General features: G+C 41.0%; 2 protein-coding genes across 2 annotated transcripts; both read right to left on the bottom strand.

The window, feature by feature from the left end:
• Nucleotides 1-1779: 1779 nt before the first annotated feature.
• On the bottom strand, nucleotides 1780-16035 carry LOC121896408 (NUAK family SNF1-like kinase 1). The gene is made up of 7 exons (XM_042410282.1): nucleotides 15509-16035; nucleotides 10679-10799; nucleotides 9518-9669; nucleotides 7859-7924; nucleotides 4949-5068; nucleotides 3914-4046; nucleotides 1780-3763 (listed from the first exon to the last, which is right to left on the bottom strand). Exons 1-7 carry the CDS (start codon nucleotides 15812-15814, stop codon nucleotides 2583-2585), a joined length of 2079 nt encoding a protein of 692 aa, XP_042266216.1. The 5' UTR covers nucleotides 15815-16035; the 3' UTR covers nucleotides 1780-2582.
• A 96-nt stretch (nucleotides 16036-16131) lies between these two features.
• On the bottom strand, nucleotides 16132-27692 carry LOC121896409 (kelch repeat and BTB domain-containing protein 12-like). Its single transcript, XM_042410283.1, has 11 exons — nucleotides 27610-27692; nucleotides 27410-27472; nucleotides 21708-21921; nucleotides 21346-21527; nucleotides 21064-21196; nucleotides 20407-20640; nucleotides 19944-20302; nucleotides 19596-19869; nucleotides 18312-18459; nucleotides 18023-18220; nucleotides 16132-17802 (listed from the first exon to the last, which is right to left on the bottom strand). The coding sequence occupies exons 3-11, from the start codon at nucleotides 21867-21869 to the stop codon at nucleotides 17654-17656; spliced, it is 1839 nt and encodes a 612-aa protein (XP_042266217.1). The 5' UTR covers nucleotides 21870-21921; nucleotides 27410-27472; nucleotides 27610-27692; the 3' UTR covers nucleotides 16132-17653.
• Nucleotides 27693-27717: the final 25 nt, after the last annotated feature.

Genomic DNA, 27717 nt, shown 5'->3' with positions numbered 1-27717 from the left:
AATTGTCCACCTTTGTTGCACAAAAGCAGAAATTTGTCTTCAGCTTGAATGACAATCAACACCAATGTCACATCATACACATCATACGTCACAAAAACACTAAGTAAAAAACATTTTACACTATATAATATGCAACTTTGTAAAAAAGCAAGGAATAAATTGCTTAAAATTATTTGGTCAATCATTTCAATTCAAGATGAGGCAGGTACATGGGATTCAAAACAACATTGGCTTTAGTTAGCGGTTTAACTGATGTATGGCATGTGTGATGACTTTTTTTATAGATATTTTTCTTTGCACAGAAAACTATCAAACAAAGTACTTTGTTTTTTACATTTATGGCAGTGATATTGATTTAATATTAGCCCTATATTGTCTTTTGCATACCTTGATTTCTCAGTCTGAGCAGTTTAAACCCCTTTGTCACCCAAATAATCCAATATTCAGCAATAATTCTGTGTTTATGCCACCTGTTAAGTAATGACGTATCACAGAGAAAGAGCACTATAACCTAACAGCAGATACTGTAGCTTGGATCACACTTACCTCTTTTTTAAGCCAGCAGTCCGTCATGTACATCCAGTATAAATATTAGATAAACATAATTAGATGGCCGCAGTTATGTAACCGGGCGGTGCCTGTGTGAATGACGGGAGATAACGGCTGTTTTGAACTGTCACCATCAGACCTCTGCTCTGGACTTCATCTGCCACAAGTGCTTTTCTGCCATCAATCAACCATTAACATTAAAGTCATGAGACTATGTTTTGTGTATGTAATGCAACAGAAAGAACACTTGCATGAGTTACTGGGTGGTATAAAGTAAGCCTTATGTTTATATCAGCCATACCGGACTTCTCCACATCTAAACAAAACCTGCTAGTGAGCTTTGCTTTGTTTCAGCTTAGTGATGTGAAAACATGTATGTCCAAAATGGGAACTTTTCAGGAAATAAGAAACATAGATTCTTGATGATATCTAACAGGTTTTAAAGGCACTTCATGAACCAAAGAGGTCATGAGAGAAAAATAATCCTTCAATATGTCTTATAGTAGAACATGAAATGAGTTTTTTGCCTGAGAGCAATGATGGTCTCTTTCCATTAGACTGAGGAGAGGCCTGCAAAGCACGAGGACTGTGTTTAGAAAAGTATTTAGTGAAAGCCAATAAAGGAAACAAAGGGAAAGCTTGCATGCGTCAATGCCTCATTGTTTACTTTTTTCCAACATGTAGTTTTGCACAGATGATGTATTAATCGCTCTCTTAAACAAAATGATCAAATAAAATTTAAGTGTACCCTGAAGTGAGATTTCTAAACATTTTAAAACTTCTAAAGCACATTTATTCTCAAATTACCACAGATCTGTAAGTTAATGGTTAAATTTATCGCATTTAAATACTTTCAACGAAGCCTTATTGGACCTGTTTTCTTCTTTCCAAAGCATTTCTATTTAAGTGCATGAACCATAATGAAAACAGTCTGTAGGGCAATACAGATCTGCGTATGGAGAAACAGAACTTTGGAAATCAATCAAATTGGTCCTTCATAAACAATGTTCCTTGAATCTCTGTATTGTGTCATGCTCGAGGCCAAAAAGAGAAGGGGTCCTGAACTACAGAGGAGGGGAAACATTTGGAATAAAAGGGTAATTTGTTTAAAAATGCCCTGTGTTTCATAATATTTGTCTTTACTCTTCTCATTCTCGTTTAATCTCTCACCTCCTGCTTATTTTGTTGTTTTGTCACCAGAAAAAAACATTTGGAAAGTATTCAGGTTCACATAATTAATTTATTTTTTTTTTCCAAAAAGAAAGTATGAAATGCTTGAACAAAATTAACACAATTCTTTTTCTCACAGTATGAAAATGACACATTTAAAATTGCATACATCTACTGCATACGTCACCTATTTAAATGTCCACAGCAGCATTGGTGGTGTCATGGTAAAAAGCAACGTGTTATACACACTGTGTCTGTTGGTGCAAGGGAGCAAATTGTGCACAGTACAACACTGTGTGGTACAAATATACTCAATGACAATGAGTGGTGCAATATTACAACAGTTCGGTTTTGCAGAATTTATCATCACATTAGAGTTGTTTTAGGTCTTGTCGGTTTGTTACTATCGGCACACTAATGCTTGGATTCACATATTCATGACGTTACTCAGGTATACTTCTCAACAGTTTCAAATATCTGCAGTGCATGTCAGTGTCAGACTCAGATTTGCAAGGCTCATCTGAACAGAAATCTGCTGTAGGATCTAAACAGAGGATCTGTTGTGTAGGTGAGGTCGGAGAGAGTTCATTAAACTGTGTGTCCATTCTGCCACATTGAGGTCCCATCTGCCATTTAGCAGATACTGGATCCCCTTTCGGTACCACTTAGTGTCATGACACACTGCCAGTTGAATTGTCAGTGTGTACAGTTTAACTCATCATTCAACGTAGACAGATATGCCAAGAAATGGTGCAATGCTCGGTTGGAGTCCACATACTCGAGATGCAACCTTTCCAGAGTTCATTAACTCTTTTCCAGACGGCAGGCACTGATTATCTCAGAAAAGTCTCTTATGATGTCTCTTATGTTAGCATTTCCTTCTGCCCTTCTCCTTCTTCATTGGTCTTGCGTGCCTCCAGGTCCTCCTCTGAGCTGCACGCACTGTGCTGCATCCGCCGGGAGAAAATCCTGCGACGTGATTGGGCGCTGAGGTCCAGCAGGTCAAAGGAATCGGAGGAAAAGAGGCTGTCCTCGCTCACCACACTGGAGGGACGGCTGTAGCGGCCCTCTGCGCCCCCTGTGGCCTGAAAGAGCTGCTGCAAAGCCTCGGGGAACATCGTGGGGGCTGAAGACGCTGATGAGTGGCCGTCATCAGAAAGGTCCAGACTGCGCGAGAACTTGCCGTTACGTTTCAGAATACCCTTCCTTCTTCTTACTGCCTCTGTACGCATGGTTGGACTATGTTCTGCTGCCGGAAGACAAGTGTACTGTTTGTGGGAGTACAAATCATCTGTATCACTCTCTTTAACTCCTGCCCCAGAGCCTCTTCTTTCTAAGGAAGAACCATAACCTGACTCCCCTCCGTACAGGTTCTTAAGTATCCCCTTCTTGGGCATTTTAGAAGAGGGCTGACTGAATGTAGAGGGGGGCGGCAGGCTGGTGGACAGGACTTCAGCATGGGCAAGTGCATGTGTTCGATAAGTCTGAGGAGCAGCGTTGCACGGTTGGGAGGGGGAGTTTTCTTTTGGAGGGTTATGAAAGACTGAGTCAAAACTCCTCTGGGGTTTCAGAATACCCTTGGGTTTCTTCCTTTCAATGGTGGAAGTGGCTGAAGCCACAGCGGAGGAGGCCGCTGTTGCACAGACACCACCGCACGCTCCGAGTGCAGTCTGGGGAATTGCGTTCTCCTTGCGTGACTTCCTGAGGCTTGACATTCCTCCGCGTACCCTTCCCCCTGCTCCTCCTCCTCCACGATCACCCTTCAGAGGTAAGCTGAAGTAAAAGGGGTGGGGAGATGGATGGGAGGACTCAGAGGATAGGCACCCTGGGTCAACTGTCATACTGCTGGTAGCAGCAACCCGATTCTGCCAGTCAATGTAGCGAGCTAACAAGGGGGATGGGCAGTCTTGGTGTGGAGATGAAGGGCAGTCACACACACTCTCCTCATAACCCCAGTTCACCCACCAGTGATTGGCCACGTCCTCTATGGTGGCCCTCTCATCCACACGCACTGTCAACAACCAGTCGATAAGAGCGCAGGCGTCTGGAGGGAACAGAGTCAACAGTTATTTATAGAAGTGGAACTAATGAAAAGTATTGTGTATAAAAGGATACTAGTAACAACAACACACAAAGCAATCACATATGATACATAACGTTAATAGAGCAAGACATGGACAATGTAACGGTGTACCTGAGGGGGGGTTGGGTCTCCGATAGCGACCTTGGCTAATCTGCTCTGTGAGCGTAGTGTGACTGGCCCCATCAAATGGCATGCTGCTGTACACCAGGGAATACAGTAACACCCCCAGTGCCCAGCAGTCCACCTAGCACACAGAAACACAGATAATGAAGAACATCCTACGCACACAACTCTCATAAAATTCAGGATTCAAGTTAATATGATGAGGCTGGATATGATTTCATTTCATTTCAACATGACAAAAGTAAGGAGAGAGCTTCATGTTTAGATTTTCTATTAACATTCAGCTTTATAGAATCTAATAGAATTGAAAATTGAGTTTTGCCCGACACATACTGAGGTTCCTCTGCAGCATATATAGTTGCAATAAAAATATTTATTTAAAAATGGTTCAAATAACTATGTGTAATGCAAAAGGTAGCGCTGAATCCACTGAGATTCACCTGACTGCAGTTTCCCTCAGCTCTACAGAGAGTTTTAGCATCTTTAAGCTCATTATTTTGGTTTTACAGCCCACAACTTTACAGTTTTTGGTTCAGTCTTACCACTCTCATCAACTTGTAGCAGCTAGCTGTGAACATTTTGCAGTATTTGGCTGAAGGGCAACATATTTCCAAAACAGAGCTTAAATGGGGGTGAATACTGGACTTTTTCCCCTGATATACTTTGTGTTGTGTGGCCAGAAACATGACTCACAACAAATGCTAATGTTGCTTTGTGTGTGTTGGATGTATAAATAGGCAACTGTAACTATTGTTAGACAAATTAAACTTGTGATAAAGTGATAATATCTCAATGTTGTGTTTACAGCTTTTTGCACTACCCACAAAGTGGCTAAAAAAACCCAATTGCTTTAAACACAAAAACAAAACCACATGTGGTGACACTAACAAGTGATATCATCTCAGCTCACCAGCAACAGCACTTAGTACAAACGTCACACTATGATGTAACCTAATGCTGGACTCAAAATGTTGGCGAAGAGGATTTCATCAGGAGACAAGAAAATTTGTTTTGTTGACCCACCTCTGGCCCCTGGTATGGCAGGCCTTTCACTATCTCTGGAGCAGCGTAGAGTGGACTTCCACAGTATGTCTGCAGCAGACTGCCCTTCTGGAAATGATTGGAAAGGCCAAAGTCAGCCAGCTGTGAAGTAAGAAAAAGAGACGACATGAATTAGTTTCAATTTGTGTTCCTTCGTGTAGGCTTACTGCTTCTGAGAGCGTATGTGTGTGTTCATATTTTTGTGTCAAGTGGACAAAAGGATTGATGTGACAGCAAGTCCCAGTCACAGATGACATAACTACCTAACAGCTGTCATACTCAGTACTCAGATCTCAGTCCAGACTTATGAACTAATCACACTGAATCCTTCATAACACTCACACTCATCCTCACGCAATTCAGATTCCTTTTCAGTGAGTACGACTGCAGACTTTTACCCATGTGGTAAAAACACAATAACTCAAAGCAATTCCTTTTAAAGGAGCCAATAATAGATATGCTGAGCTTTTGCCAGAGTAAGTGTGAGTGAGGAAAGAGAAGAGGGCCAAAAACATCAGGCTGCTTACACTCACGTAACGGAACAATCACTCACTCAAGGCTGCGAGTGCCATACGCAGACATACCGAGGCTCCTCTCTATCTGAAGAGATTATTAACATGCGCACCAGAACACTATCAGCCCCGCTGGTGTTAGAAATACTCAACATGACAGCTTTATTTCCGTGGAACCGAGGCACAGGGAAACAGAGACCTCACAGATGGAAGATGACACTGTATACGAGTCAGCTCACAGTTGATATTATACATACAGTGACAATAATGATGTGTAGACTGAAAATGTGAGTTGTGCTGTTTATATTGCTTCACTTTCTACAAGCTATGCTGTGTATGTGTGTGTCAGAGTCCTACAGTGTTAATACACATCTGTATGAGGCTCCTGTACTCTCACACACATACGTACATCGCTCACTCTTTTTTCTAAACATACAAACGTCTCCCGTACACGTGTCCGGGAATTACATAGACTGTTGTGAGAAGTTACTTTCTGTTATATACATGCTGTGCTGAAACAGATCATTGGTAAATGTTCTACAGTTGTTCACAGCCTGTTGGGGAAATTTTCACAAGCTGCTGTTTGAGGTGAAAATATTGTGTAAGGATGGAGTTTAGCCATTTTTTGTGGCTTTATATAATTAAACAAACTACCATCTTGTATACTGAATAAAAAACTGATTAGATCTTGGAAAAGTTATCATGTCAGTGTCTGTATTTTATTCAATATCAATTAAGGATTCACTTTTCAACAGAGTGATTGTTTTTTGATTGATTACTGAAATGATGGATTTTGTAGCAAAATTTCATTATAGCAGTGAGTTGAAAAAATAGATCCTGTAGCCTCATGTTTTTAGTTTTTATCCAAGTGTACTTTTTCATGTTATGTGCTTAATGGGTGAATAAGGGTTTATTCACCTCTAGTTGCTGTTTATTTTTTTGTCCAGTGCCTTAAAAGATAGGTTCACATTTTTTTTCAAGTCTGCCTTAAAACAATAGTCAGGTGTCCAAATGAACATTGAAACAGCTTTTGCTTGCTGTAATTCCTCCTGTTCATACTGACCATTATAAGATCTCCAAATGTGCTTACAATGTAAGTGATGGGGGACAGAATGCACAGCCCTTGTTTTGGGAAAAAATGTATTTGAAAATGAGGGTATTTGGCATTAAAAAGGCTATCTTTGAAAGATATTGACTTGATTTGACTAATTTGGATGGCTGAAGCCTCATAGTATCTTCAAATAAGCTTCTGAATACATTTTGGCACAGAAGGATGGCTGTGGATTTGGTCCCCTATCACTTACAAAGTACATTATGAAGGGATCTCTTAACATTATTGTATGAACAGGAGGGATGATTACAGCAAAAAAAACGTGTCTGTTTGTTTGGGCCCCTGAAAATTGTTTTAGGACAGACTTGAACAATTGTGAACCTATCTTTCAAGACATTTCTAATACATAGGCTATGAACTGTATATCTGGTTGTAAACAGTATATGTGAGGTGTCTTTTAACTGTTGAAAGTTGTGTAATAACATAAATGAAGCAAACACTTTCAAAATGCTCAGTTCAGAAAACAGAAAAACTGTGTAATCTGTGACTACAAATTTGACCAAGATACAGCATTTTACCTCACACGTCTGTCTGTACATGCTGTCCACACATGCCATTAAGCAGGCAACTTGTGCAGGCATAACACGCACATGCATTGCACAGAGAGTAGGTCATTTCCTGCAGCGGATGCTGTTAAAGGCCGATGTGGTGAACTCGAGGTTTGTAATGAATGAAGGGCTGCTGAGACGTCTGCACATAGTGTTTTCTTTCAGACAGACAGAACATACTTATACTAAAACCCTTCGATTGGAGCGATTGCCACTGGATTCCCTGCATTCTCCTTGGCCGTGTGCAGCTCCCATATAAGGAGAGGAGTACCCAAATAAGGCAAAAAATGACCCCTTGGTTCTTTTATAAGACCTGGCACTATGTTTGTGCTGGTTCAGTGTGCATAGCTTAACAACACATTAAAGTTACTGTGGGCTGAAAATGTTCCAATGTATGTTCTGAATGTGCATTTTATTTTCGAGCTGGAAAGATAATCCATTACCAGCTGCACTAACTCTCCGACTCTATGCCTTTATGTTCCAAAACAAAAGTACAATCAGGGGACTTCAGACAATTCATTATAATAACTCATGATGTATTTGACTCTCATCAACAATCCCTTTGAAGAGGACTCACCTATTTTATTTTATACATAAATAAATTATATAAATGTGTGGTTTTTGGAAGAAAACTCAACATTTATTTTTCCAAAACATGCATGATGCTTCTATTTTAAAAAGTGATATGAATGGTCAGGTTTGTATGTTCAAGCAATCTTACCTTTACATTCAGATCTTGATCTAAAAGGATGTTCTCCAACTTGAGGTCTCGATGCACAACACCATTCTGCAAGAGAGCAGAGACACGTGAGGTCCTGCGTTCCTCCTCCCTCGAGTTTACAGTCAGATGTTTTCTCTCTGCATGCAAACTTAAGTCTGAAATGTCTGAAGTTTACAATATAAATTCAGCCTGTGGTGCACGGGACGTTTGTCTTTCATTTATTATTTTATGACCATTAACATTCCACTCGGGCCTTGTGTTGCAGGGCCATATGTCGGACGTGAGAGAGGCTCTCAGACTGTTTAATCGTCATCAAGCATGAGGAAGTGCTTTGTTTGGGTTAATTCATCTGATTTGATGCGATTTGATCCTCTGATGGCATTAAGCACCTGGGAGTCAACGAGAGGCCACAGAATGTAGACAGCTGTGGGGTGCGGTGATGAAAGAGTCAGAGTACACTGGAGGTTCGACTGGAGGAAAAGGCTGTCGCAGGATCACCATTTCATCAAGCGTTTTTCCCTGTTATTGAGTCGGTAGTACATCATAAGAGGAGACAATGTCACTATAGATCACTGTGGCCACCCAGGAAGTCGTGTGACGCAGGGAAACTTTAAACGTTACTGTCAGTTTCTCTTAAAGCCACAGGCTAATGAGCCAGAATAGCCTCCTCTCTATCGTTAATTACATCCTCTTCAGAGCACTTAAGTGGAGGAAATGACCCCATGACCTCAGACAATGCTCTATGTACAGTATGTACGGTATGTAAGCCTGCATGTGTGTGTGTGTGCAAGGCAGAGACGAAGGGAAATAAAAGAAGAAGAAAGAAATCTATGTGGTTAACCAGATTATTATTATTATAGCTATTGATTTATGGATTATAGCAACAACAAAAAAAAAGCAGTAAAATGACTCTGAATTATTTTAATTTTTCTCTTGAAGATAATCCCTCCATGTGCCCTGCATACCTCAGAGGCATATTCAATAATTCATTCATGCCGGAACACGCATGTCTATTTTGGGACAATATTTCAGGGCACGAGGAGCACAAAATCCACCTCCTGCATACTACAAAGCTACGGGAGCTGAATGATAATCTCTGTGTTTAATGTGAGGAATTCACAAAGGAACCAAACTGCTAAAATAAGAATTATATAAAAACAAAAACATCTCTGTCATATCCAACTCAGCTGACTGTGAGGCACAGATACTCGCTTTTACTGTAATGTACTTCTTCTTTCTTAATAGGATTTGACTATTTCCTTAGTAATTCCTGTTTTCTGGCACAGAGGTAGATTTTACGTACACAGCAATAAAACAAAGTAGAGTTTGTTCGTTTACCAGGGCTTACAGTAATGTTGAAGGAGGATGGAAGCTCATATAGAGTTTGTGAAATGTGTCAGTGTGTGAGTGTGACGGTAAAAAATAATCAAGGCTCTTAACCCAGAGAGATCTGAAAACTCAAGTCAACTTTTTTCTGCAGTATTAGGATTAGGATTTAGTGGATTTAGTGGTACTGTATTTGCTTGTGCACAGTTGAATACTGCTGCATGCAGTTCAGCACGTGGATACATGTGGTTCCCTAATTCATACTGAATTCCGGTGGTGGTGCATTTGCAGAAAGTATGTGTGTATCAACAGAGTGTACGTGTGTGTGTGTACCTTGTGGCAGTAGTGGACAGCAGATGTGATTTGTCTGAAGATGCTTCGGGCTTCTGTTTCTGGCAGTCTCCTCTTCTCCTGGATGTAATCGTACAGCTCTCCTCTGCTGGCGTACTCCATCACTATCACGATCTTATCCCGGCTCTCGAACACTGCACAAGACGCAGGACACATTGACAGTGTGTTATTGTGTTTCTCAGGCTATTCTGCTTGTGTGGAAATGGAGCTAAAAAGACTATGAATAATTAAGAGCCTGGAAGCTTGATATGTGTGGATCAATGTATATGTCTTCTATATGAGTCTGTAATTTGGTATTCTTGTGGTAAATGTGTCTGAGTCTGCTTTTTTTCTTGCTATTGCTGAAATTTTGTACTGCTTCATGTTGTGTACTCAAATTTTTACAGTTTTTTCGAATCACTACCCAAATCTCACTTTTACATGACTCTGTATAGACTGAGAGGGAACCTGAAATCATGCACACTGTCTATCATGTTTACAAGTTTCATAAAGTAAAAGTGTCCCGCAGGTTAACTGAAGTCTACAACATAGTTACATATGGAGGATTTCTGGTTCCTTTTTGATATTTTTACCCTTAATTACATTTAGGTATCTCGCAAAAATATAAATATACTGAATGTTACAGACATTTAAAGGATAAGGCTGGAGATACCGTATTTTATAGTTTTGTATTTGTCAACAAATTCTACGAATAAACCAAAAACCAACAAAGCTACAATGGCAAAGAGGGAGAAGCTAAGTTAAGCTTTGCTTCACAGCAAATACTTGTTAGTAGGATCAATCCATTGTAGGTTTTGGTATTCAAATGGGATTTGTTGACCGTAAAAAATATGGAATACCAGCAGCCTTATCCTTTATTGGCAATGTTGCACAACACTCCTGTAAACACTGCTATGTGTGTCAGGCTGATATGACCAATGTGTTAAAGGAGTATGACACCTACTTTGAATTCACAGTAACTCTTATCTGTACTGTTCGTCACTGATAATAAATCAAATTTACAAGACTTCTCACTTTCTGTGCAACATTCAGAGTCCAAAACTCTATTTGGTGATGACACTTAATACTCAATCACAACAATATTTAGGACTTTAGGTGTGTGTGTGTGTATGTGTGTGTGTGTGTGTGTGCTTATAGTCTCACCCTCGTGAAAGCGTATGATGTTGGAGTGCCTGAGCGAGGAGGTGATCTCAATCTCTCTCTGGATGTGAATTCTATCCAGGTCGTCAGTGATGCGCTCCTTGCGGATCGACTTGATTGCCACCTGAAAAAAGAATACACACTACTGAGTCTACAAAGAATCAAATCACACATATTTTGATCGCTCTGGTGATCAAGTGTGGATGGATGGTAGCTAAACAAAACTAATCTTTCTAGAGAGCCCGTCTTCCACAGCAGCAGGTCATCAGGGGACAGTTGTTACCCTGGTGATACTATGTACAACCCTTGCTGCTGTTGTTGTTGTTGTTGCCCATTTTCACAGAACTCGTGCCAGCCAACACAGATTCCTCTTTAATTAGTTCCTCTGCAAATCCACCAATCAACTTTCCCCTTCACTTCCCTCACAACAACTCGAGTAGATGCACAGTTCATGCATGGAAACAAAGACATATATACATACATACTGTTGACACAGTTACACTCACATGCACACACACATACACAAATAAAATCTCTGGGTATTAGATGTGATTATGTGGTTTTAAAGGCTGGATGGTGAGAGCAGGTCTCCTGTGATCTGAGCACGCTCAGAGGCAGAAGGTTGACAGCTGCACTGTTCACACTCTGCTCCCTTAATCCCAGGCACTCACTGTACCCCAATGTAACCCCCAACCACCGAACACACACACACACAGCAAATCAGACACCCCAACATCAGCCATTAAACCCTTTAACTGTCACCAAAACACCACCATAAAAGGACAAGACAGAGGTCATAAGACATCAGGGTGTTCTGTTTAGAAATACAATAAAATAAAATATATGATGGAGAGCGAGAGATGTGTTATAAGGAGTTGGATAAGCTACAGGACTACTTTATGAGGTTGACATCCTAACATAGCACTGTTCAAACCTCTGTTTAATTCTGTCAAACCCTCGATTGTCCCGATGGGCAAACAGGCCTCTTCCATGGGTCACAGCTCTGGCATTCTCAGCTGCCGGAAAAAGAAGCATCTACGAGACATTGGAAGACACAATTCACACGCTCCAATGGTTATGTAACACAACACAAACACACTCCAGGGAACTACCGGACTAAACTGACCTATAACTGATATGACACTATCCAGCAAAAGGGAGTATTTGGCTTTTTCGGTTTATATCTTTTCTAAATTCAAGTGTAAATGATTTTTCTTCTTGCATCACCAGACACTCCAGACTGATGTAGCATCTCTGTCAGACCAGAGGTGCTGGGTCAGAGACTAACCCACTCATATTCAGTGGTTGTCAGCTGAATGGCGCACGTCCAAGCTTGGGGAGCTTTTAACATGTGCGGTACGCTTGCATGCCCGTGAATGTTTTCTGACCCAAATACCTGCTGGTTGGGGAGGCGATGTGAGGAAGGGAAGGGGAGAATATGAAATAAGCTGCAGGGATGAGAAAGGAGGGCGTAGGAGGCAGCACACAGCAGGAATAGATAAAATAGTAATACTGTATGTCAAAGTCTGTCAACTCAGGGCTCCTGGGGGGAAAAAAAGTACTTCACCGTCCCTCTAAGTCATGACTTACCCACTGTTCTTGGCGTTATGGCCTGATCAGCACAGCACAGAGACGGGAGACACACTCTGGGCATTGTTCACCCTTCAGGGCACTAAGAGCCTTTTTGAATGGGCACGTGTGTGAGGAGGAAGTGTGGTTATGTGCGTGATCTCATCGATGTGCATGCAAATGTGCAACATATGCGTCATGTCTCAGTATGACCTCTAAAATATCCCTCTACCGAACAATGTCTCATTGTTCATCCAAACAATGTGCTGAGTGTGAGATATTGGCTGAAAATGCCAAACTGTAACTAGATGCAAGTAGGAAACATAAGTAGCTACAGTAAGTGTATTAGTCATGCAGATATAATCAGATGTTCTTTTACAATATCAGAGAATGTGGATAGTTGAGGAACATACCACGCATGTTGTAATGGTACAGTCAATACAGATGTACAATATATAAAGAGACATAAACTAGACAAAGTTGGTCATTTTCTTTCCTGTTCTGCTCTTCTTCTACTTCTTCCGGCACTCACTCACTTCCTGTCCATTATTCCCACAGATGACTTCATGCACACACACATACTCTCATGTATACACACATACGCATCCCAAGAGCCTGAGCATCAGTAAAGATCCCTGGTGCATCTGTGAAGGATTTAACAGCAGGATTATACAGGATCCTTGCCAAATAAACCCTTGACCTCACAGACACAGCCTTAAGTTGTCCCTTTCCATAACCAGGAACTTCACAGCTGTGTCGTATATTGATGAGGGGGATACGAAAAGGACAAATACACAAACTCAGTTGTATATCAAAATTGTTTTGTGTCATTTTTTAAAGAAAAAAAATGCTAAACCTCTGTGGTTTCAGCTTCATAAATGTGAATATCTTCTAGTTTCTTTAGTCTTCTGTGATAATAAACTGAATATCTTGTGTGTCATGGACCGTTGGTTGGGACAAAACCAGACCAAAACACTAATCGATTAATCAAGAGAATAATCGTTGCAGCCCTAAACTCAGTACAATAACACAAGTAGGTCTGAACAATACTGTTTCTGCATCAAAATCCAAATGTTCTAATGCACAAAATAAATGATTTTACTGTTTGATAGAAAACTAGTTAATCTGATAAATAGCATTGCAAACTGATTCATATATTGTAGCAACAACAACCCAAACAACATCTGGTTTGGGTTTTTGTATCTAAAAAGATGAGAGAAACTGTCAAAAAGAAGAATTGTTGGTTGGTGGAAAAATGCAGTGTCTGCTAGCTGGAAGTATTTTGGTCTTGAAAAAAAAACATGTGAAGCAAAATAGGTGCACTTCTTTTCTTTTCTGAATGGAAATACAGATCTGACAGATTAGGAGTAGAGTCAGGCTCAGTGTAAATGACCTACAACAGATTAGTGACCCTGCATACCCAAGACCCAGTATCCATCACCTTTTCCTTCCATTTCACCCTGTACATTAGTCACATTCCCTTCCTGCAGCAACGCAGAAGAGACACTCAGACATTTTTCCTGAAACAGTCTCAAACCGACTCTTTAATCTCTTCCTCCTCCTCCTCTTCTTCGCTCTAAAACTGCCTCCTTCTTTGCATCCTCCCCGCACTCAGACAACAGCCCCCTGGTCTTGTTTCCAAAAATAATGTCCGTTTTGTTTCAAAGAATCCTTGGTATGTACCGGCTACAGGCTCCAGGAATTCGGCATTTTCCCTTGCCCTACCAAACCCACTCACCCTGCACACACACACACACACACACACAAACACACACACACTCACACACAGCATAGCTGATTCTTTCTGCTCTCCTGTCTGTTTATTCTTCCATCAGTCTCCTAACTGTCTTCTGTCTTTCACTCCCTCTCTCGGCCCTTTCTTATTCACAGATGCAGGTCTCAGACTTACAGGGAAAGCAGCCAGAGGAATTGTGCCAGCCTCACTTCACCAATCCCATTGTGAAAAAGATTATCCCTATTACAGTGTGTTTGTTTACTAAAAAACACAGGGGGAATTTGGGGCTGACGGGGTCTCTGTCTCTTTGTGCTCAGATCCTAACAGAGGGACGGATTAAGGCCTGACTGTAGACATAAACCCTGCGATTATTCAAAGTAATCTGGCACCGCATTCTGTTTTTAACCTGGATATTCAGAATGCAAAGTTAAACAGAGGCATATTATATTATTACTGTATTTACGTCTGTGTGTGTGTGTCTTTGTGTGTGTGTGTGTCTTTGTGTGCTGGTAAAGAGGGTCAGACTCCTATTGGAGGAGAGACCTATTGTAGTAATTTTATCCCCTTGTTCAAGTGCTGAGTGAGTCAGACCAAAGGCATCTCAGCCTGGCAGCACAGGAAGGAAGAACTGGGTTCAGCATCAAGCCATGAGCTCACCCACAAACACACACACACACACACACACACACACACACACACACACACACACACACACAAACACACACACACACACACACACACACACACACACACACACAAACACACACACACACACACACACACACACAAACACACACACACACACACACACACACACACACACACACACACACACAAACACACACACACACACACATCATCCAGGAGCCTAACTCCACCTCTAAATCAATATTTATGTTGCATATTTTGTATGTTTTTAATGGTGTGTTGTGCTATGTGTAGTGTATGTGCTTTTGCTGTTCCTTGAGAGAAGCCAAAGATAAATTTCCACTCAGGTGGAAAATAAAGTCAAACAATCAATAAATCAGTAACCAACAGGCAACATTCTAGGCACAGAAACAAATACCTCAGTGCACACAAACACACACACACAAACACACACACACAGTCAAGTTTCCATCACTTCATTACACTGACTTACATTCATTTTCTGGAGACTTCCATTATCCAAATCATATCCACTACTTGCCTAACCCTAAACCTTCATCCAAAAGTCTTCATCCCAAAAAACATGAATAATACATGGTACACACACACACACACACACACACACACACACACACACACACACACACACACACACACACACACACACACACAGGGAGACTGCTGAAGACCTCCTGCAGAGACAAGACCTGGAGCTGCATAGTCACATTTCTGTAAACCTTTTTGTGTGGGTTTGCCATCAGAGAGGGTTCAGAAATATTGGTTTTAGTAACATGTCTATCATACAGCAACATATTATTCTCCAGGGTAGGCTAAATAAGGATTAAAAAACATCTGTTACACACATCATATTCAACACTCACTGTCTTCAGGCTTGCTCTCTCTACCGCCCTCTTCACTTTGCCGTAGGTGCCTTTACCCAGAGTCTCCATCACCTCATAGCGGTGCTTCAAGTTGTGTTTGTGCTGGTGCTTCTTCACTTCCATCGGCGGCGCTTTGGCAGTCGTTGCCGCCTCCATGTCTGGGTCTTTCAGCCGGCTGTCCGCGCTGCAGGGACGGCGGCTGTGGAGCCTGTTAGACCGCTCGGACTCCGCGTCCTGCAGACAGCCGAGCTCGGAGCGGTCGCTGGTGTTCATTGCGCCTCTGCTGTCCGCCTCACGTCTGCCCATCCTCTCTGCGCACCTGTCAGGAGCAGCCTCCAGTGGGGACCAGATCCCCAAATTACTTTAAGCTCAGAACAAAAGCAGCTGACGTGTTTGTTTGTGCGCCAGAAGTTGCCCATATAGAGCGTTAACAAAACTAATCTAATGGCTTAAAATTAACACATTTAGAGAACTCATCCGATCCATCTGAGCTGCAGCCGCACTTTCCTCTCTCTCTGTCTCTCTCTCCCCCCAAAAAAACACAGCAACAGGAGCGCTGGGAACCACATGGTCCGGAGCGATGGGTGGAGCCTCCTCATTCCACAGCCAGCTGTCATAGCAACATCCAGGCGCGTCACACTGATTTTGGATCATTTTGGGTTTTCCGACGGGGCTCGTATTTGACCAACTCCACAGCAGGAGAGAGGGGAAGAAGGCATGTCTGGAATGTCAAGCGGGTCAGACACTCACCCTAAATCCGCCACTTCAATCAGACATGTTTGTTGATGCTTGGCTATGCGGTGAGCTCAGAGAAAATAAATCTTGGACAAGAAGTTGGGAGGAAGCAAAAGCTTTGAAGTCAGAGAGACAAAGTAGGTTTATGGTAGTTGGAAAGACTGAAGGATTTAATTCATTTGTTTTTATGCCAAATTTACATGTAAATAACCAAGAAACATAAAAGGATGCTCATCTGTGGAAAGGCAACTCAACTGGTACATATTTATTACCCTCATATAGTCTATAAAGACCATGAAAAAGCTGCTCTTTTTATGATAACAGGATATAGAACTACTATAAAATAAGACATACTTAAGTTTATCATTTGTCATGGCTGTAGCATCTGTGGAACACTTAACAAATCATTTATTGACGCTTTCCAGTCAGTAATAACTGTAAAATATCTTCTTCTTTTTTTTGGTAATAACTGCAGACTTGATTTCTTATAAATCACTTTGCAACAAGAAATCAAGTCTGCAGTAACAAATGTTAGTATATCATTATTATACTCTGCATCCTTCCTTCAGAGGGCAGGATGGTCAAAAGAGTCCAAATACTAATTCATGCAGGGACAAAGCAAAGGAATTTGAAGGACTTTTTGTCCTGAATGTGGGCTCACAACTTTGAAACCCCAAATGTGTTTTTATTAATACATTATACTGTGTTATCACTGATCCATAAAGAATTTAAATGGCTTATTAACATAAATAATTAGTAAAAGCTTAATAACTCTTTAGTCTGCTGTCTTGTAAGTTTTTCTATGGTCATTGGTGCAGTTGCTTAAAACACCACATAAGCTTTGGTGACAATCATGCTCTTGTCTTCTTGTGGTCATGTGATTAATGATTCTTGTCTTCCAGAGGAAAAAGCAAAGGAAGTGTGACATTGTTAAAGTGCTGCAAAAGTGTCTGACTTTGACCCCAGAGACCATAGTTCACATCCTGCCTCCCACCAACAGTAAATGTTGCTGAGCATGATCATTTCACACTCTTCCTGTCGGTTTGGTTGTCTAAACTTTACCAAACCTTAACTATAAAGGTGTAAGATCAGAAAATGCTCACACAAGCAAAGTAGGTCATATGAGTCATTTTGGATAAAACTGTCGATTTTGTCTTTTAGGTATGAGGATTTGTTGATTGTTACATTTTTTTTAAAAACTGTGCTTTGCAAACATTTTCCACCTCAGTTGCTTTGTTCAGCAAACCAACAGCAAATGACAAGACATCCAGATTTCACATGTATATCGACCTTGCTGTTGATTTATGTGATTTCCGGGTTTGGATAAAGCTGTATGACGTTTAGAGGACAGAAGCTCCCACACACGCTGGCTCCTGGCATTGTTGTTACTCAGAGTCAGGAGGAGATTAATTAGGGTGTGAAGAGGTCCCGAGGATTGAGGTTAGCCACCAGACAGACATCATAGCTGTCGTGCATCGCTGCTCGTCTTTCCACCACTGTCCACACATTGTCTGCGGGGTCCAACTCCAAAATCTCCTTGGTGATGATCTCATAACGGCCTGCAGTCATGGGAGAAAGTATGTAAGTTATGGCTGACCAAAATGGAATTTGCAGAGATACTGCCGCATCAGTTAGTTGGCGTTCCCTAACTCTGATGCAGATGCAGTGGGCCTTGTGTTTGTGCAACAGGAAACATTTCAGCCAGAAAACAGCCATTTCAACATTAAGTTAAACTGATGAGATGTTTAAAATAGCATTGACGGGCATTCACTAACTGACCGGCCGCCTTGTAGTATCCACAGAGGTACAGCTTTCCCTCCACTACTCCAGCATTGGAAGCGTTTGTTCGGAGGGAGAGTAGGGAAGTGGGCAGCGTCGGTCCTGCCCTCCAGGTGTCTGTGTCCGGGTTATAGATCTCTACAGAGCTCAGGCAGCGACGTGATTGTCCACGGTCCTCTCCATCGCATCCTATGCCACCTGAAGGACACACACACATCACTTTGCTTGGTTCTTTCCCACACAGCAAATATATTTAGGAGCACAATAGCAGTCTGTCTTGTTGTCTGACCTAGTATGTAGATTTCTCCATTGAGGACAGCTGAGCCGCAGCGGTACCTGGAGTACTTCATCCTGGCACACTCCGTCCACCTGTCCTTACCAGGGTCAAACTTAAACAAATGGTTACTCAGCTTGTCTGGCTCTTCATCTGGCAGGTGCTGAGGGAAGTGAGGAGAGAAGAGAACAAAAGGAGAAAATGGGGTGAGAAGTGAGAAATGAGATGTTATATCCTTGAGGAAACAGAGAAGGAGAGAAAGCAAATGTCAAACTGAATCACTATCTGACTGTAAATAATTGGGTTGCTTTAAAGCCACAATGTGCTAGATTTTTTATGAGTTAATAACGTCATTCATATAATTCTTATTACATAAGTTTTCATTGCGGAAAATGAAGACAATCCTGGTGATAATTGGTGCATTGCTGCCTGCCACAGTGTCTTTTTCAAGGGGACATATTGTGATTTTTGTGGTTTTCTGTAATTTACACACATATATATATATATATATATATATATAATGTCGGATATCTATGCTAAACATGGTCAAAGTACCAAAACTCAAGCTTAACTTATATAGAAATGCTCCCTGCAAGTAATAAGCTTTATTGGCAACGTTTTTTTCTACTTTGCTAAGGTTGATGCCCTGGTTTTTCCATGTGTTGTTTGCATTGTCTACTCTCATATTTCAGATTGGATTTTGGCTCAAACATGTACGGATGTATTTAAGAAGTTAACACTCCAAGAAAAGAACAAGAAAAAGTAGTCAAATCCTACAACTATGGTTTACGTGGCCTCCCGAGCCAGCAAAAGTGTCCCGAGGGGTAGTTTCCAAGAGCCCACTCTGTCCTGATTCCAAGAGAATCAGAACAGAGTGGCCTCGGAGGGGGGATTTAAAGAGACAGAGGCTAAAACGGCCTGTTTCAGACAGAGGTTGAACTGAGGAGCAGCACAAATGGTCAGTAAGAAGTTTTTTGAACTGGAAATCATGCAAAGATATTAGGGCCCCAGACTAAAATTATAGAACTGTAAATGTGTATAATATGTCCCCTTTAAAATCCTGCTGGATACTATTTGAATACTTTCTTTAATCTACCACTTGGGGGCGCCAAAGTGAGGAACATTTACAAATTCTACACATGGTGGCTTTCAATCACTTGTCCATTACGGATCCCTGTGGGGAAAATCTCTTGTTGCTTTTCAACAGGCTAGCCTGCCCTTGATAATGAATAAATGTCCTCTTGCTCAAGGAGACTTGTATTGACTGCAGAACAATGTTTATTCTTCTTTATTCTGTACCTGTGGTGTCCAGCCCCCCAGCACAAAGAGATGGTCCTTCAGGGTAATGGTGCAGTGGCAGGCTAAAGGGAGCGGCAGAGGAGCGAAGCTGAGCCAGCTGCCTCCTCTTTTCAGTGACCATCTCTCCACACTGTCTGTGATGATGTAATGATTATGCACTTTCATCTGACCACCTATCATATAGAGGGCGTCACCTAGCACCCCTAAAGCATACATGTCCCTGTATGCTGCTGAGCACAGCTCCACCCAGCTGTTCTTCTCCGAATTATCATACCTGGAACATAAACATGCAGATCAGATCTAGCATTAAATGCAATCCATTAAAAAAAAGGGATTTCTCACACACACCTGTAGATATCCACCCTCTTCATCCTGTGTTGGTCTTCTGCCTCTATGGCCACCACTATGTTGTTGTCTCGTGTCACAGCCCCCACTGTGATCTGGCCCATGCCCCCAGAGCCCCTCAGTGGAGAGGGGATGTAGTAAGTCCTTCTATCATGGGGGGCAAAGCAAAAGCTGAGGTCAGCAAGTCCTCCACGGCGGGCAGGCACTCCCTCCTCATCCACCCCACCTAAGCAGAGCAGCAGGTCAGTGGTCTCCATGCCGTAGCGAAGGGCTGGCCGAGGCGGAGCTGATGTCTGACAGAGACCTGACGTCTGGAGAGCAGCATCAATCATCCCAAAGCACTCCGCATCCCTCAGCAATACCTGGAAGATTCATTTCAAGGCACAGTAATCTATTAATCTACTAATCCCTTGATAAATGTGGATCAGGATTCTTGGCCTTTATTATTTGGCTCTTCTCTTCTCACCGGGTTTCTTCTCCTGGCTTTACGGAGGAATCCAGGGTCCACAAGTTCCAGCCGGACACGCCTGAGTAACTCCACAGCCTGAGCTTCGCTGTTTGAGTCCCCCCTGCGCTTCTCCACCCAACGAAGCACCAGCTCCAGCACAACCTCCTCCTGTGAAATGTTAAGGTCATCTGAACCCAGCAGATCCGCAAGACTTTGGGCATCCAGCTCCAGCACTTCTTCTTCCTCACAAACCTAGAGACAATCAGATAAAAACGGGGCCAAAAAACAATGGGAATGAGTGAATTAAAGAAAGACAATATGTGGAGGATGGTAGCAAATATCAAAGCAAAAACATCTCAACACCTGTGTATGACAGTGCTAAAAAGTTAATTAGTGGCAGCATTGAGTAGCTGAAAAACTAGAGTCAGAGATCAGGGGAGGCTGGCAAAATGTTACACAGCTTAACTGTGACAAGGAGCATCATCAAAAAGATCATCTGTTCTGAGCCTTTAAAACAGGTTGGTCCTACAGGGCTTATTAGACATATTATAAGGCAGGTATTTTCACAAATCGTAATCAGGTCATGTTATGTTTCAGGTCTTATATCTTGGAGCCAGGAATATTTTTATGGCTCTCTAAGAGAAAATTTGACACTAGTAATACCAAATTTCCCACCTGTGCAAAGTGTTGGCAGAGATATCTAAAGGCACAGTCAGCCAGCCCAGTGGCCCCCAAGTCTCTGGCCCAGTGGTACAGACCAACACAGTTGGAAGAGTCCATACGGGCCTCCATGTGGCTCTGACACAACCTGAAGCAGTAGCAAAAATTGTCCTACACTTACTTCACAGAAGATGTTACAGGGAGGATAACATTACCATGATGCCTTTAACACTGTACAAGTCCTGCTGATGTTAGTTTATTGGAATAATTATCAACATCCTGATTCTTTTTTCCCACCTGAAGGCTCCATCTACATGGAGCAGGAAGGCAGCAGCAGCCACCCCCTGGATGTTGTCATTGGAAAGGGGGAGTTCAGCACGGTACATGTAGTCCAGTAACAGCTTCAGGCTGTGAGCAGGAGTGTCTCTGAGACATACCTCTCCTTCCTGCGTCTCTTTCAGGCCGCATGTAAACATGGCCTGTACACAGGGATTTACCAAAATACCGGAACATGACATAATTATACTATAATAGTATCATCAACATATTTGGTTGCTGACATGCTCATTAGTATCAGCTCTGGAAAACACACATCATCATGTATTTTCCTGAATAAGCACAATAACTCCAACAGCCTGTATTATGCATGGCCACTTTACCTCAAAATAAGGGCTGAATGCAGACAGCACCACCTTGTGGCAAGAAAAGGGAATCCCCTCTGCCAACAACACCACATCGGTGAGTTCTTCAGCTGTTCTCATCCTCTCCAGTTGCCTGAGCAGAAGTGAGCCATGCTCTGCATGCTGCACTGGAGGATCCATGGACTGCTGCTCTGGATGTCTGCACCACTTTTGTTAGTACAGAGAGAAAGATCTTGTGGCAGAGTGGAGCCAAACACACATAAGAGAAAAAAATATGAGAGAACATCAGGGGGGAGTTTGGTTCATACACACACTTGTGCCATTCTCAACCTGAAAATAGAACAACAGTAGCACACAGTATGTTGCTACCACATCTGGTCACATCATATAAAAAGAAACCCGTGAACTGATAACTAAACACTGGGTCTCCATTTTAGATTTTCTTTGCAATCTTTGTGTGTAATTTGAGCTCAAAGCACAGCTGTAATTGGAATAATATTAAAATGGCCTGATTGAAACACTGCATTTACAGTTTCCCAAAGTGAAGAATGAAGCACTGAATTGTTATGTAATTAAGTTTGGTGTACTATATCTGACTACAAAGAACACTTGGTTCAACTTTCTCTTTTTTTCTCCAACTTAGCTAATGAATCACTACGAGATGTTTTGCTCTAGTAAGCAACTGAATGCACTGAATGCACAGAAGAAGAGGAGACACGTGGTTGTTTCAGTGAATGCAGGTATTTCAAGTATACTGATTTAATGTAACTATAGCAATCACAAAAGAAACTTGATAAAAGGTTGCAAATGAGACAGCAGATTATAGAGTAGTGGGTTGTTCAAAAGGGTCTGCATCAGAAAGTTGTTTTTGTACATCCAGTTAAAATGTATGACATACATACCATAAAACATTAAAATTAATATCAGGACAAACAGCTGAGAGGACCCTCTCAGGTTTTGTTTTTTTGCCTTCTTCTCTATGTTGACCAGATTCCTAAACTGTTACGCCCCTGAGCAGCTGCAGCCCACCAAATCACACTCTTGTGGAGACGATACTGACACTATCAGTGGGTGTGCTAAACATACACAGGTCACCTCACTCCAGGCAGACATGCACATGCAGTTTGCAGTATGAGCAGTAGCATGTTAGCATGACTTTAGCTAAACACATGCAGAAAGCAGCCACCATACCAGCGGTGTTCCGAGGCTATCCAGGGTCAGGATTCAGAAGTTTTTGAATTGAGATGACGTCAATTTTGTGAGACTGTTGTATTTTCAGTTGCTGGCAGGTCTGTCTTGTGTTCTGTGCTATTTGCTGTCTGTGAGTGGGGGCAATAGCATGCTCACTAGTGAAAAGGTTTAAAATAGACCAGCCAGTGCTAATCGTGCTGTTGGTCTGTTCAGGTTTCCACAAGTGGCTGGGCAAACAGTCTTTATGATCATTCAAACAAGGTTTCACCCCTTATTATTAGTGGGTTCTGAAAGACATGCAATTTTCTCTATAATTTGTTTGAAACAAATAAGAAGCATGATGTTATCAGGTACCTGACTTGCCCATTAAATAGAGAAACAGCCTGTACTCTGGAAGAAATGAGTAGAGACTCTTTGGATGCAAAAGGGGATGGAATAAATGTCATATCCAATGTGAAAAAAACATTAACCTTTCAGTTATAGACCCATCATGAGCAAAGCTTACAGACTCTGTAATTCTAGACATTTAAATAGTCTATTGATTCAAATTCAATCCAATTCAATTAAATTTATATTCATTTATTTAGCATCATCTCATACAAAAGCAGTTCAAAGTGCTTTACATAAAAAGAAACAGCAAACATGTGCAAATAAACAGAAACATCCATGCATACATACATATTAAATCACACGCATACAAACAAACATACTATACAAATATGGTATGTTTAAGAAAATGCTCCACACAGTGTTGGGGCAAGTCTAAGTTCAGCAGACAAATTGTTCCATTCTTTAGGGGCATAAATACCAAATGCCATCTCATCAGACTTTGAAAGTACTGAGAGTACTCCAGACACATGGAGGAGATTTCCACCTTTGGCCAGAGAGATCAGCTGGGGTTATAAACTGACAGCATGTCTGAGATGTACTGTGGAGCCAGACCAGCAAGTGCTTTGTAAACCAAAAGGAGGATTTTGAATTGCCTTCTGAAAACAACAGGTAACCAGTGAAGGTTCTGGAGGACTGGAGTTATATGGTCTGATCTTTTAATATTGGTTAGAACTTGTGCAGCTGAGTTCTGGATAAATTGTAATCTATGGATTATTTTGTTTGGAAGACCCATTAACAGAGAGTTGCAATAATCAAGCCTGCTCATGACAAATGCATGCATGAGTTTCTCTGAGTCAGATTGAAAGAGAAAGCCTATGATTCTGGAAATGTTTCTGAGCTAAGTCAGTAATCATAGCTGATCATAAGACAGCTGCTATGAGGCAGAAGATGACTCATCAACTTGTGTGTGAGTGTGTGCAAAAGGTCTACAAGGGTATCTGAATGAATATATAGACAATAAATTTACTGTGCATGAAAAAACACACTTATGTGTCCACAAATCTGTATATACATCCATGTATATGCGCAAAAACATTAAAAAAAAACAGTTTGATATGCTTGCTTACACAAACTTGGCATGGCTTATGAAGCATTAATCACAATCAGAACTAGAATAAACTTTACTGGTAAAGTATGAAGAACCATACAGATCATTAATCACTGGATTTTCAGTAGCTCTCATGCTCACAGCTCCAAGAATAAACATACACGAGAATACACATGAGACTACAAAAGACAAAGAAGCAAAGCAAAGATGAACAATATGAACATAAAGCTACTGTTTTAAGTGAGGACAGCTTGCCCAAAGTATAGTTAGAATGCAGGAAACATAATGGCAACATGGAGAACACAGAACAAGAACTAGGAAAGAGGTTAATGAGGTCAACCCATCCACATAAAGGGCCTTGTGAAGAAGATAAAGAAATTATCTGAAGGGACTCCTCACCTTAGCTAAACCCTCTTGATAACACTTCTGGGTAAGGACGGAGTCAAGAGCGCAAACCTTTCCACATGTCCACAACACTCAATATATTTTATTATGCGGTGTTATCAACCTCAAAACGTGCCCGCAGTTACAGTATGTCTGAGAGAAGATTTTATAGTTATACTGTTGTTTGCTGCCAATTTTGATTCAGCAGCTGCATGCACCTTTGTTCAAATCTATGAAATAACAGCTAAAGGCTAACGTCTGATGCTACAATTTATAGGGGACAAGTGATGAAGAGCACGACTGAACACACACAGTCCGGCATGCATACAAACACAAACACACAATGCACATGATCATCATTTTAGAGACAGTCCAACTGTGACAGGAGGTGTGTCTGCTTCCTGGACAGGTTATTGGAGGTGACAAATCTCAGTACAGTGTTATTTCAGGCTAACAATATTTCCACTCACAGTTTAGCATACTGTATTACACAACAGTGCGAGCAAAACAATGTGGTCCTTACGGTAGGCAGTGCAGATTAATCAGTGACACCTGGTCAGGCTGTATATAGGAACATGCCTCCACGTGTGAAATGTTCTCACTTGCATGTGTCAGAGACAGTGTTGTCACACTGCCAGCTCTGATCCCAACTCTTCATCAGGACCTTTGACCAACTGTGTGGGAGGCCTTAGTTCACAAAGAATGGATCTGAATTCACTGATGAAATGAAACTGGCTAAAATCGCTTTAAAAAACAGTCAAATTTGCAAATTGCTAATTTTCTCAACAAATATCAATTAATGTAAGCACATAGAAGCGCATCTTGAATCATTTTATAGCATTTTGAATGGGCATTAGGCAGGTTCAAGCATCCAATACATAATTTTCTTTAGCTTTTTTCTTGATTTAATAACTTTTATTTTGTACATTATACACTTAATTCTCCTTGTTTCTAGCTGAATCACAATGTCTGTCTGTTGGTCAGTCTACCACTTTGGTCCAGACTGAAATATCTCAACAACTATTGGATGGATTGCCATGAAATTTTGTACGAACATTCAAAGTCCCTGGAGGATGAATGCTACTGACTTTGGTGATCCACTGACTTTTCCTTTACTATCACCAGCAGGTCATAATTTACTTATCACTGTCACTTATCACTTATTCAAGGAAATATCTCATCTATATATCATCTAGAACAGATGGATGGGGACAACATTTTATACAGACATTCATAGTTCACAGACAATCCTAAGGAGTTTGATGATCCTCTGACTTTTCCTTGAGCGCCAATGTGAGGTTCACATTTATGGTTTTAAGTAAAATGTCTCGAGAACTATTGGATGAATTGCCATGAAATTTTGTACAGACATTCATGTCCCCCTCAGGATGAAGTGTAATAACTTTGATGATCCTTTAACTTTTCATATTTTGTTTGTTCAATCATTTGCTTTATGACCAAATACCTGCAAAACTAATGACATAACCATCTGCTATACTTTGTGTTTAGTGCTACCACCTAAGACCAGCCTCAAAGATATGCTGTTATCCCCCTCTTTCTCCTTTTCTTCTTCTCATATAGCACTTAGTAATTTCTGTTTTGAAAATTGCTGTATAAGTGAAATTAGCCTTTTTGTTTGTTCTGATATCAACATAATGTCAAGTCAATGTCCCAAATACACTTATATCTTCAAATTAAACCTTTTTTAAGAAGTAGGTCTGGAAAAGAACAGATTTTGCCTTTCTGCCCACACAGAAATCTATACATCCCAGCAGGTTATCAAACCCCTCACCTCTTCATCCCAGCAGTTAAAGGATTTATCTTGCTATTTACCTATTGATAAGAGGAAAACAAGATCCTATATTTGGAAGTCTAAATAGAGTTAATGGCACATCAGTCACAAGATAGCGGGGAGTTTATTTTTCATAATATGTGTCAATATCCTGAGGAGCAAATGCATACATAGTTTTTTTTTTTATAACGCTTTTGTGCTGCTCAGTCTCAGCAGATGTTGCCCGCTGACTGAACTTACTCTGGTCTCTGTTACCTTAAATATTCTGGTGTCTTGCAATTTAAACATTCATAGTCCTGCTGCTAATATGATGCTTAATCCTGTCAACACTTTTAATAGCTTCAATGACTAGAAATGTTCTTTGCTAAAATTAGTCCAGTCTTCAACTAAAAATAAAATCATTTATCTTACTTTGTTTAATGGGCTTGGGCAATAGCTTGAGTGTTGAATGTACGTTGTGTTCTTCTTCTCTCTAGTTATCCTTTCAGGTCTAGTTGGTCATCAAAACAAGTTTTAACAGCACACATTTACATGTGTGTGACACAGGCCAGGGTTAATATGTGCAAGAATGTTCCCTGTTACACCAAACACTGATCTATTACTGTTAGTCATTTCAGTCAAAGAAGTGAAATCGCCTTTTGTGAGACAGTTGTTCCTTTATATGAAACACGTTGGGCCTGTATTAGTGAGTTTTCTGTCAGTGGTCAACAGAAAATACAAAATCCGGGACTAGGTTCATATATAAGGTCATAGTAAAATCTGAAATAACATAAATATACATACACATATTCAATGCAAATGGAACTTGAGTTTTTAATCTGGCTTTGTAATGAATGAATGAACTGAAAATACCTCTACAGAAACTGTGTGTATCAGCTGCTCAAATTTATTCAAGAATAAAATACATTAACATACCATTATGCAACTTGACTGTCCACTGGAGAGGACATTTTGCCTTTGGCATCAACAACTCCTTATCTGTAAAATATCATTAAAACATCAACCATTGAAGATGACACATAAAGTGTAAAACATTAAAGATATCGCTGTTACGAGGAGTGGAGCAGGTGGACCAAAATGCAGGAGACGGAAATGAAGAATCAGTATTTATTTACCCAACTTGGGGACAGAACTCAGAAGTGCAGGCAAAGTGAAATAAAACAGAATGAATGATCCAACAAAGATTGAACTGAACCACGGGACTTAAATACAAACTGAACTAA

The sequence above is a fragment of the Thunnus maccoyii genome, chromosome 4, assembly GCF_910596095.1.
Source record: "Thunnus maccoyii chromosome 4, fThuMac1.1, whole genome shotgun sequence".
Taxonomy (NCBI): Eukaryota; Metazoa; Chordata; class Actinopteri; order Scombriformes; family Scombridae; genus Thunnus; species Thunnus maccoyii.
This window is presented reverse-complemented; position numbering and strand designations above follow the sequence as displayed.